The 12,210-nt window shown below is 48.2% G+C and overlaps 1 protein-coding gene across 1 annotated transcript in view; it reads right to left on the bottom strand.

Moving 5' to 3' along the window:
• ME2 (malic enzyme 2) overlaps nt 1–12,210 on the bottom strand; it is a 54,202-nt gene that overhangs the window by 12,716 nt on the left and 29,276 nt on the right. Inside the window, exons 6-12 of the mRNA XM_060236170.1 lie at nt 9,317–9,478; nt 7,560–7,663; nt 5,660–5,769; nt 5,454–5,551; nt 3,298–3,411; nt 3,084–3,198; nt 2,065–2,207 (exon numbers count right to left, since the gene is read on the bottom strand). Of these exons, the coding sequence (XP_060092153.1) occupies nt 2,065–2,207; nt 3,084–3,198; nt 3,298–3,411; nt 5,454–5,551; nt 5,660–5,769; nt 7,560–7,663; nt 9,317–9,478 (846 nt within the window). The remainder of the gene's footprint in view (nt 1–2,064; nt 2,208–3,083; nt 3,199–3,297; nt 3,412–5,453; nt 5,552–5,659; nt 5,770–7,559; nt 7,664–9,316; nt 9,479–12,210) is intronic.

A 12,210-nucleotide genomic window follows, 5' to 3' on the forward strand; every position in this document is an offset into this window, starting at 1 on the left:
GAGAACTCAGTCAGCATCTAGGATTCTAAACAGCTAATGTGGTGTAGTGGTTAGAGTGCCGGGACTAGGATTTGGGGGATCAGGTTCGAATCCCAGCTCAGGTAAGGACCTGCCTGGGTGACCTTAAACCAAGCGTCCACTACCTTTTTGAGCCTATGGGTACCTCTGGATTTCTGGTACAGAATAGGGGGCACAATCACAAAATGGCTGCCTCTAGCATGGGCATGTTGTAGAGTACATACATACGTATTTTATCTTTCTGTGCAAAGAAGACCTGTGCATAAGAAGATGATGATATTGGATTTATACCCCACCCTCCACTCTGAGCGGCTCACAATCTCCTTTAATCTTCCTCCCCCACAACAGACACCATGTGAGGTGGGTGGGGCTGAGAGGGCTCCCACAGCAGCTGCCCTTTCAAGGACAACTTTGCAAAAGCTATGGCTGACCCAAGGCCATTCCAGCAGGTGCAAGTGGAGGAGTGCGGAATCAAACCCGGTTCTCCCAGATAAGAGTCTGCATACTTAACCACTACACCAAACTACACTACATCTGCATACTTAACCACTACACCAAACTACACTACACAAAACCGATCCATAGACTAAAAGAGATCAATTTCCCTGGAGAAAATGGCAGCTTGGAAGCTGGACTCTAGGGCATTATACCCTCCCTTCTCAAAACCCTGCTTTCCCCAAGGTCGCCATCCGAATGCTTGGGAATTTCCCCACCTGGACTTTATTTTCATCCATTCATTTGAAGAAGAAGATGATGATATTGGATTTATATCTCACCTTCCACTCCGAATCTCAGAGTTTCAGAGTGGCTCACAATCTCTTTTATCTTCCCCCCCGCACAACAGACACCCTGTGAGGTGGGTGGGGCTGAGAGGGTTCTCACAGCAGCTGCCCTTTCAAGGACAACTTCTGCCAGAGCCATGGCTGACCCAAGGCCATGCCAGCAGGTGCAAGTGGAGGAGTGGGGAATCAAACCCGGTTCTCCTAGATAAAAGTCCGCACACTTAACCACTGCACCAAACTGGTTCATGCCTTTGTTCTTGCCTTGCAGCTCTCAAACATCTGACATTTATTCTATGTGGCTCTTAATATTAAGGCAAGTCTGGCCACCCACTACAGCAACAGGAACACACAAGCAAAGAAGATGAGAATGTGGGAAAGCACCTTGTTAAAAGTGGCTCGAATGGATCTGGCTGTGACATAAAGGTGACAAGAATTTATTTATTTATATTTCGACTTATATCCCGCCCTTCCCACCGAAGCGGCTCAGGGAGGTCAGAGGTCCCAGCTGCTCACGGGATACAGATAAAGCAAGAGCCAATTAGAAAAGAAATGTTATCCAATCCGGATCTCAAAAGGGGCAGTAGCAGAGGCAAATCCCACCCCCCTTGAAAATCCACTAACCAAGTTTCCACCAGCTTGCTCTGCCTCAACGTGGAGCCCCATGGGAGAAAGCATTACAACCAGAGTTGCTTCTAAACTGAGTGAGCGTGAGCTAGCTCATGGATTTTTTACTGCCCAGCTGATACATTTTTGTCTTAACTCAGGAAGCATGACCCCACAGCACAATGATTTATGCAGTAGCTCTCAACTTTAATACTAGTAGCTCACTGGTAGCTCATGAAGTAGAATTTTTGCTCACAAGACTCTGCAGCTTAGAGCAGGGGCAGACCGAGGGCGAATGGCACCCTAGGCAAACTCCCCCCCCTCCACAGCGCCACCCGCTCTGCAGGGCCGGCACACCCTGCCTCCCTCCCCACAGCCATGCCTCCTCCTTCCTCCCTTCCCTCCATGATCAATTTCAGTGCCAGGAAACCGGCAGTGCTCAAGCGCTGGTTTCCCAGCACTGAAACTGACCAGGGAGGGAAGAAAGGCAAACTAGGTGTTTGCCTAGGGAGGGGAGTGAGCCCAACTCAGCACTGCCTACCTCCTGGTGCCCTAGGCAACCGCTTAGTTTGCCTAGTGGCAGGGTGGCCCTAGCTTAGAAGGAACATTGATTATAGCAGTATTATAGCAGTTTAAAATACGTATTCTATACATTACTTACCTCTGTTAAGGTATATGCATCCTCGGCGGTGCATTCAGCTTTAGCAGTCGGGTTACTCAGTGCAAATATTATTGGTCTCTGATTGATGGAGCCCATCATTTGGATCACGTCGTGGGAAAAGAGCCGGCCGGCGCCCGCAACTCCTGGAATGCATCGGAAGATGGAAAAAGACGAAGAGCATTTTAAAGCATACAAAACCCATCGACCGTCAGTACTTGGGGATGGCATAAAACGAGGTTTACAAGATTATGCATGGGACAGAGAAGGCAGAGAAAGGAGGACTTTTCTCCCTTTCTCACAAGACAAGAACCCGTAGGCACTCAGTGAAATTGCTGAGCAGTCGGGTTAGAATGGATAAAAGGAAGTACTTCTTCACCCAAAGGGTGATTAACACATGGAATTCACTGCCACAGGAGATGGCGGCAGCTGCAAGCATAAACAGCTTAAAGAGGGGATTGGATAAACATGTGGAGCAGAGGTCCATCAGTGGCTATTAGCCCTAAGGTACAGATGTGCCTCTGTCTGGGACAAGTGATGCTCTGTATTCTTAGTGCTTGGGGGACACAGTGGGAGGGTTTCTAATGTCCTGGCCCCACTGATGGAGAGCCAGTGGTTAAGTGTGCGGACTCTTATCTGGGAGAACCGGGTTTGATTCCCCACTCCTCCACTTGCACCTGCTGGCATGGCCTTGGGTCAGCCATAGCTCTGGCAGAGGTTGTCCTTGAAAGGGCAGCTGCTATGAGAGCCCTCTCCAGCCCCACCCACCTCACAGGGTGTCTGTTGTGGGGGAGGAAGGTAAAGGAGATTGTGAGCCGCTCTGAGACTCTTCGGAGTGGAGGGCGGGATATAAATCCAATATCTTCTAAAATATCTTCTTCCTGATGGCACCTGGTTTTTTTGGCCACTGTGTGACACAGAGTGTTTGACTGGATGGGCTATTGGCCTGATCCAACATGGCTTCTCTTATGTTCTCTTACTATTATAATGAACTGGAAAAACCACTGGGAAAAAAAACTCACCAATGATGGCAGAAGGTTGAAGAACGTTTACTGCTTCTAAGAAGGTTTTGGGCACCTGGTCTGGGGCCGGGTGACTGAAGGGCTCTTGGTTGGCATCCACCTTCTGTTCCCGGCCCTGAAAGTTTTAAAGCAGAGAACTTGTGACGGTCAAAACGAAGACGAGAGGGGGAGGGAGATAGCACTTGTCCTTCCAAACTGCAGTACAGAGCCTCACCTGAACCAGTAAGCCATTTTTGTCAAACATCCATATCTTTTTTTGAGCTTCTTCTGTGGAAAGCCCCCCTTCCACCATCGCCATGACGATGAGATTTGCAATGCCAAGGGCAGCCTGAGAGGCGGGAGAAAAATTTGAGCAGTGTAGTTTTTCAAAGCTGTTAATTCACAGAAGGAGCTTTAGCGGATCAATTATCAAGTGTGGGATCCCCAGCCTTTTTGAGCCTGTGAGCCCATGTGGAACTCTGATACGGCATGGCTGGGCACGGCAACAAAATGGCTGCTGCAGGATGTGGAGCCAACCATAAAATGATCACCACAGCCTCGCTGGATAGAAGCCATACCTGGCCCCACCTATTCCCTAAAAACACTTCACGGGCACCAGAAAATGTGTCAGCAAACAGCACGACTCCCAGAAACTCCTTTGCATGTTAGGCCACACACCCCTACTGTAGCCAAACCTCCTGGAGCTTACAGCAGGCCCTGTACTAAGGCTACAATAAAAGCCCTGGTATAAACTTCCGTAAGAACACAAGAGAAGCCATGTTGGATGAGATCAGTGCCCCATCCAATCTATCATTATAAGCCAAGTCTAAGCCTTCCTGCAATTCAGTCTCAGCTCATAATTGTTCACTGGCTACTTCATGGGGGTGTGGTCCAGGCCTCATTCTGAGCAGGAGTTTACAGGAACGGAGCTCTGGAACCTCTACATTTTATTGTGCTCTTTCTTTCATAACCCCACCCCCACCCCCTCAAAAAGAAAGCTTGCTTCTGGGCTCCATTGTTCAAACCCCTATGAGAATTTTGCTGAACTCCAAGATTTGACAACCTTTCTAATATTCCCCCACACAAAAAATGGGAAAATAACCCAAACATCTAAAGCAGACAGATGGAAATCTTCATCATACCACTGGGGCCACATAGGAAAAAGCAATTTAAAAAGTATGATGGGAGTAAGGTTCTATTATGACCATTATAATTCAAGAAGCATTTTAAGGTACCTTGGTGAGCCACCTTGGTGGGAAGGGCGGGATATAAATCATAGGATAAATAAATAAATAATAAATAAAGGTAGATGCTGAGCAGATATAACTTAGTCCACCTCTCAGTGATGCCTAGAGGTGTGTGGCATATTATTATTATTTATTAGGTTTATGAATCGCCTCATCCCAGCCAATGCTGGGCTCTAATGCAAATGAGTTGTGCTTTCTTTCCATAGAGGTTTTTAAACAGAGGCTAGATGGCCATCTGACAGCGATGAGGATCCTGTGAATTTAGGGGGAGGTATTTGTGAGTTTCCTGCATTGTGCAGGGGGTTGGACTAGATGACCCTGGAGGTCCCTTCCAACTCCATGATTCTAATGAGCTCCGGCACCTCTTTTTCTACAAAATGATCCCTGGTGTGGTCTAATATGCAAAGGAGTTCCTGCTACAAAGAAAAAAAACTCTGGGCACCACGTTGATTTAGTGGAACGTTAATCCAGTGGTGTCCCAGGAAATCCTCAGTAAGTTTGGTTGGAATTTGTTAATGAGTAGATCATTAATAAACACATAAGCTGAAGGAATCTAATGTCCTCAGCAATGTTCAGAGTTCTGTTGGCTCATATTTAAATTCAGCTGGCGGTACAGATGAGGCCAAATGGGTTTAGCCAGCATCAGAGGTGAATCCAGTGCATAACCCAAACAACACAGAGACCCTTAAAAAAAAGGCACAGAGTACAGGAGCAGACAAGCTGATGTGCAAAAGATCCTTAGAACACTGATGCTCCTCCCGTCACTCCTTCTCCCTTTTTGCATATGGATGTAGAAGATACACATTTCTGACTTCCCTGGGACAGAACAACCCTTGCAAACCTTTATCATCAGTCCAGGCGAAAAATGATAATACCAGTTTTGCAGGTGGTGGAAAGCAATGTTCCCCCTAAGCTGTTGTGTCTTGTGAGCAAAAATTCTAGTTGGTGAGCTACTGGCATTAAAACTGTGAGCAGGGAATATGTCTACTGCATAAATGTGCTTGCTCTGGGGCCATCCTTCCCAAGGTAAGACAAAAAATGTGTGACCCGAAGGCTAAAGAACTTGTGAGCTAGCTCATACAAACTCAGTTTAGAGGGAACACTGGCAGACAGACGGTGCACTGATGTCAAGGGTGTGGCTTACCTCTCCCGCCCCAAGGAACAAGATCCTGTGCTCCGTGAGCGGCTTACTGATAACCTTCTGTGCCGCCAACAAACCAGCTAAGGCCACCGCAGCCGTCCCTAAAGAAGGAAACCAACCTCTGAGAAGGGTCGAATCAAGCCAAATGCAAAAAGACAGTGCAGTCTAAACAGACTGTGCCAGGAGAAGGTCAAAAGGGCACTGCTCACCTTGTATATCGTCGTTGAAGGTGCAGTATTTCTCCCTGTACTTCCTCAGAAAGCGGAAAGCATTGTGGTTCCCAAAGTCTTCAAACTGAATGAGCGTGCTTTGGCCATACCTGGAAGGCATGGAGAGAAATGCAATGAAATTCCTGCGTTGCCAAGGATCACCAGTTGTAGTAGTGTGCATGCACACGAAAGTTTATAACCAGAATAAAACTTTGTTGGTCTTAAAGGTGCCACTGGACTCAAACTTTGTTCTGCTGCTTCAGACCAACATGGCTACCTGACTGAATCTGTCCATTACCATTTTTCTGATATAAGAACAGATGGCGGAATTACCCTGCTTTTCTCTACCCTAAAGAGTCCCAAAAGCAGCTTGCTATCACCTTCCCTTCCTCTCCCCACAACAGGCCCCTTGTGAGGTAGGTGGGACAGAGAGTTCTGAGAGAACTCATGTGGCCTCATGTGGAAGAGGAGTGGGGAATCAAGCCCAGCTCTCCAGATTAGAGTCCGCCACTATGCCACGCTGCTCAAAGAAGTCAGAAAAAAAGTCTTTTTAATAATATTTTTATTATTTTTAATAATATTTACGGCATATGGCACTTTACCACAGAGGTCCATCAGTGGCTATTAGCTACAGGGCATTGCTGGGGTAGTGATGCTCTGTATTCTGGGTGCTTGGGGGGGAACACAGTGGGAGGGCTTTTAGTGTCCTGGCCCCACTGGTGGACCTCCTGATGGTGCCTGGTTTTTTGGCCACTGTGTGACACAGAATGAAGAAGATATTGGATTTATATCCCGCCCTCCACTCCGAAGAGTCTCAGAGCAGCTCACAATCTCCTTTACCTTCCTCCCCCACAACAGACACCCTGTGAGGTGGGTGGGGCTGGAGAGGGCTCTCACAGCAGCTGCCCTTTCAAGGACAACCTCTGCCAGGGCTATGGCTGACCCAAGGCCATTCCAGCAGGCGCAAGTGGAGGAGTGGGGAATCAAACCCGCTTCTCCCACATAAGAGTCCGCACACTTAACCACTACACCAAACTGGCCTGATCCAACATGGCTTCTCTTATGTTCTTAATCCAGATGGTTACCTAAAGTATATTCGACACTTGTAAAGTATATTAGAAACCTGTAGCTTAATTTTTTGACATTTAGCCTTCATGTTACAGGGCTATAAAAGAACAAAAACTCAGAGAAAGCAGAACCCAAAGGTGGAAGAACTGTGATACACAACATGGTGCCCATCTGTTCCTGCAGCCCATCTCCTTCTTGGCCAGAGCATCAGGGCCGGCACGTGAGAGTAGGTGGCATAGGCAGCTGCCTAGGGCGCTACCCCGCCTGGGGGCGCCACTAGGTGCTCCTTACTCCCCTTGCCCCTTCCCCAGCTGAGGCACCGCTCGTCCACCACACTTTGGAGGCTTTCTTAGAAGCCTCTGAATAGTGCAGTATTTCCAAGGAAGCCTCCACTTTCAGCTTCAAAGCGGCCAGGTGGTGCAGGGGGAAAGCGGAGGTGCGACAACACTCTTGTGCGCCACCCGTCACTATCTCCCTCCACACCATGCTGCATGATGACATCATACTAGTGACATCATTGCGCCATGCCATGTGGGAAAAAATCTGAAAGCGAGCGGGGGGGGGGGGGGAAACGCAGGGGTCTGCCAAGAGTGGCAGAACTCCTAGTGCTGGGTCTGCACAGCATATTTTCCTGGGCCAGTCTGTTATGACGGAGATTTACATTTTGTACAGACAACAGCTCTAATCCAAAATCCTGCAATCCCGAGTCCTCTTCCATTGCTTATTAGATGTGTCATCCGATGGACTGAGTTGATTTACGTCGTGAAATTCACCTGGCATCTCATTGAGAAAGGGGGATTATAAATAACATAAATAAATACGGAATTTATACCTGTCTATAATGGCCTCCATGAACTCATCGATGAGGTCGTCATAAAGCTGTGACCGGTCTCGTTTCTGGTAGAGCCCCATATAGAACGGGTCCTGCAGAAGAGTCTAGGGAAAAGTTGGAGAAAGCAATGAACAAATTGATCCATAAGTGGCACACTGAGCTACAATCGACATGTCTTGCTGTTTCCAATGAACAAGAAAGTTTCCAGCAGCTCTCAAGTAGCTTTCTTTATATTAGTAGAAAACTAACATAAAACTGAAAAATGCTTTAAAAGTAGGGTTGCCAAGTCCAATTCTAGCAATATCTGGGGACTTTGGGGGTGGAGCCAGGAGACTTTGGGGTGGAGCCAGGAGACATGAGGGGTGGAGCCAAGCTCAAGGCTGTGACAAGCATAATTGAACTCTAAAGGGAGTTCTGGCCATCACATGTAAAGGGACGCCACATCTTTTCAATTCCTTCCTTCCGTAGGAAATAATGAAGGATAGGGGCACCTTCTTTTCGGGCTCATAGAATTGGACCCCCGGTCTAATCGTTTTGAAACTTGGGGGGTATTTTGGGGAGAGGCACTAGATGCTATACTGAAAATTTGGTGCCTCTACCCCAAAAAACAGCCCCCCCAGAGCCCCAGATACCTGCAGATCAATTCTCCATGATTTTCTATGGGAATAAATCTCCATAGGGAATAATAGAGTTCCCAGAAGACATTTCCCTCCCCTCCCCCCGCTTTCTGATGACCCTGAAGCGGGGGGAGGGTCTCCAAACCGGGGGATCCCCTGCCCCCACCTGGGGATTGGCAACACTATTTAAAAGCCTAGCAAAGGGCTGTCCCGTTTGTGGGAACAGCTGAAGTCGCTGTTAGCTGGGCATATGTGCACTCGCTGGTTCACTTACTACTTCCTCTAAATCAGGAGTTTCACAAATGTGGCCTGGGGGCCAAATCAGGCTCCCGAGCAACTGGCTGTTGTCTGCTTCCTTCTCCCTCTTGCTTCCATCTACATCACAGCTTGCTTTGCCAGGCTCGCTCAATCGCACAGGAGCTAAACAGCAAATCCTCTATTTTCTCCATTGGCTGAGGCCCCTCTCTTGTGGAGGGATAGCCTGCTTCGCCAGGCTCTCTCAATTGCACAGCAGAACTACTAAGCCAAGCCTCTCTTCCTTCTATTGGCTGAGGCTCCTCCCCCTCTGGGCCATTTTTCCTGAGCTAAGACAAAAATGTGTGAGCTGGAGGCTAAAAATCTGTGTACTAGCTCACGCTAACTCAGCTTAGAGGGAATACTGGTCACAAAAACAGCAGGTCAAAAATCCACTGCTTGAATATACTTTAATCAAAATTTCCCTGACTTTCCCTGATCAATTTCCATTTCCCTGCCTTTCCAGAAAATGGTAACCCTGTTCTGCCCAAAATGAGACCTGGTTTAACCACTAAGCCACACTGGCTTTCACACTACATGTGCTGGCTACATGTATTGTTCTGGTTGACAGGCTGCTTTCTGAGCATGGGCCAACATGAGTTCAAGATCACTGATGTGAAGCACAACCAACAATCGGGTTCCAAGCGTCAACCGGGTAGAACAATCCAGCGCAGGCCGCTGGGGTCCTGAAACGCTTGTTCCCTTGTGTTTACAAAACAAAACAATCCAGTGAGTTCTCTGACCAAGCGCGAAATCTATCTCGGCCAAAAACAATGCTTCTTGGGTCAGCAAGCATGATCACCACTGGAAAGGACGCGATGATGTTTTGGGATAAGCAAAGGCTACCTGATTGTCAGTTCCGACATCGATGCACACAGGAAGGCATTTAGTGGGTCGTATGCCGGCGCAGGCTGTGTAGAGACAGAGTTTACCGACCGGGATCCCCATTCCGTACACGCCCAGATCTCCAAGGCCCAGGATTCTCTCACCGTCAGTGACTACAACAGCCTTAAAAGTGGGAAAGTTGATTCTGTCAGTCCCGTATACAAAAGTTCAAGCAGTAAGGTACAAAACGTTATTGTCTTAGACTTCTTCTGAAATTTACATGTGCTCTCAGGACTGAGGAGCAAACGACAAAGCTGGGTTTGGGCCACTGTGTGACACAGAGTGTTAGACTGGATGCGCCATTGGCCCAATCCAGCCTAGGTTCCCTTGTATTCTTTAGAGCAGAGGTCCATGAGTGGCTATTAGTCATGAGGTAGAGCTTGCTGAGGGAAAAGTGTAGATGACTGGGGAAGGCAATGGCAAACCACCCCGTAAAAAGTCTGCTGTGAAAACGTTGTGAAAGCAACATCACCCCAGAGTTGGAAACAACTGGTGCTTGCACAGGGGACTACCTTTACCTTTATTGATAGAACACTAAGCCTGGGGCAGTGATACTCTATATTCTGGCCCTGCTGGTGGACCTCCTGATGGCACTGTTGGCCACTGTGTGACACAGAGTGTTGGACTGGGCCGCTCTAACATGGCTCCTCTTATGTTCTTAAGAGCAGAGATCCATGAGTGGTTATGAGCCACAAGACATACATGGAACACTCTGTCTGGGGCAGTGATACTCTATATTCTGGCCCTGCTGGTGGACCTCCTGATGGCACTGAGTGCTGGCCACTGTGTGACACAGAGTGTTGGACTGGGCCATTGGGCTGCTCTAACATGGCTCCTCTTATGTTCTTAAGAGCAGAGATCCATGAGCGGTTATGAGCCACAAGACATACATGGAACACTCTGTCTGGGGCAGTGATGCTCTGTATTCTTGGTCCTTGATTGGGGGGGCAACAGTGGGAAGGCTTCTGGAGTTCTGGCCCTACTAGTGGACCTCCTGATGGCACCAGGGTTTTGGCCACTGTGTGACACAGAGTGTTGGACTGAATGGGCCACTGGCCTGATCCAACATGGCTTCTCTTATGTTCTTAAGAGCAGAGGTCCATGAGTGGCTATGAGCCACGAAGTATATATGGAATACTCTGTCTGGGGCAGGGATACTCTGTATTTTTTGATGCTTGGGGGGAGGGCAACAGTAGGAAGGCTTCTGGAATTCTGGCCCCACTCTTGGACCGCTTGATGGCTCCTGGTTTTGGCCACCGCATGACACAGAGTGTTGGACAGGATGGGCCACTGGCCTGTTCCAACATGGCTTCTCTTATGTTCTTATGTGACACAGAGTGTTGGACTGAATGGGCCACTGGCCTGATCCAACATGGCTTCTCTTATGTTCTTAAGAGCAGAGGTCCATGAGTGGCTATGAGCCACGAAGTATATATGGAACACTCTGTCTGGGGCAAGGATACTCTGTATTTTTGATGCTTGGGGGGAGGGCAACAGTGGGAAGGCTTCTGGAATTCTGGCCCCACTCTTGGACCTCTTGATGGCTCCTGGTTTTGGCCACCGCGTGACCCAGAGTGTTGGACTGGATGGGCCACTGGCCTGTTCCAACATGGCTTCTCTTATGTTCTTATGCTCTAAGACAATACTGTGTGCCCTCGGGTCAGCCATGGGACATGGAGCCATTTCAGAGTTTGGTTTTTAACTTTTCAGAACGCCTCAGAGACCTGATCCTGCTTGGGACTGCAATGTGGGATGATGAGGCAAAGTCCTCACAGCCCTGCCACTTTCTATCCTATTTCAGCTCTTGAAAACAGCACTGGGCGGGGGACAGGGTGGAGACAGGAACACTTCATGCCCCCACAACATGACTCCCCAGTAGGATTGGACCTTCACATTTTGAAAATTAAAAACTCTAAAATGTCCCCCTAGCAGTCTCAGGAACGCAGTATTGTTTAGCTTGGTCCTAAGACACCCTTGCCAACTGAGCACTTGTAGGTTTGCCTAACGTGGGTAAATATCACCCTCGGGGGCCCTTCAGGTCAGAAAACGGGACATGGCAAGACTTAAGCCCCTTTCGTCTGAGCATGATGGTCCTGACCAGTGTTCCCTCTAAGGTGAATTAGTATGAGCTAGGTTATAGTTCTTTACCCTCCAGCTCACATATTTTTGTCTTAGCTCAGGAAGAATGACCCAAGAACACACTTAGTTATGTAGCAGCTCGCTACTTTAATGCCAGTAGCTCACAAAGCAGAATTTTTCCTCACAAGACTCTGCAGTTTGTAGGGAACATTGGTCCTGATCCAAACGGGGCCCTAACCACCACTGGAAACAGAACTCCTGGTGGGAAACTCATAGCACACATCTGGTAGAACAGGGGAGTCAAACTCATTTGTTATGGGGGCTGCATCTTACAGAAATAAGATCTTGCCAGGCTGGGCCATGAGTGTTGTAAAATGTAATGCCAGGTAGCAAAGATATAAACTTTATAAAGGACACAAACACCATTTTTTTTAATATTAAAACATGCCTAAAACATAAGGTGCTTTTTTGTATCTTTCTTGTGTAATTCAGGAAACTGGGCAAAGGAAACTCTGGCTCTTTCCTTCCTTCTCCAGGGGACCAGGAAGGGGAGGAGCCTCAGCCAATAGAATGAAAAAAGGCTTGGCTCAGCAGCTCTGCTGTGCAACTGAGAGAGCCGGGCAATGCAAGCTCTCCCTCCCCCCCTCCTCCCCAAGGGAGGCGTCTCAGCCAATGGAGAAAACAGAGGCTTTGCTCTGTAGCTCCTGTGCGATTGAGCAAGTCTGGCAAAGCAAGCTGTGATGCAGAAGGAAGCAAGAGAGAGGGAGAAGGAAGCA

Source organism: Heteronotia binoei, chromosome 4 (assembly GCF_032191835.1).
Source record: "Heteronotia binoei isolate CCM8104 ecotype False Entrance Well chromosome 4, APGP_CSIRO_Hbin_v1, whole genome shotgun sequence".
In the NCBI taxonomy this organism is placed as follows: Eukaryota; Metazoa; Chordata; class Lepidosauria; order Squamata; family Gekkonidae; genus Heteronotia; species Heteronotia binoei.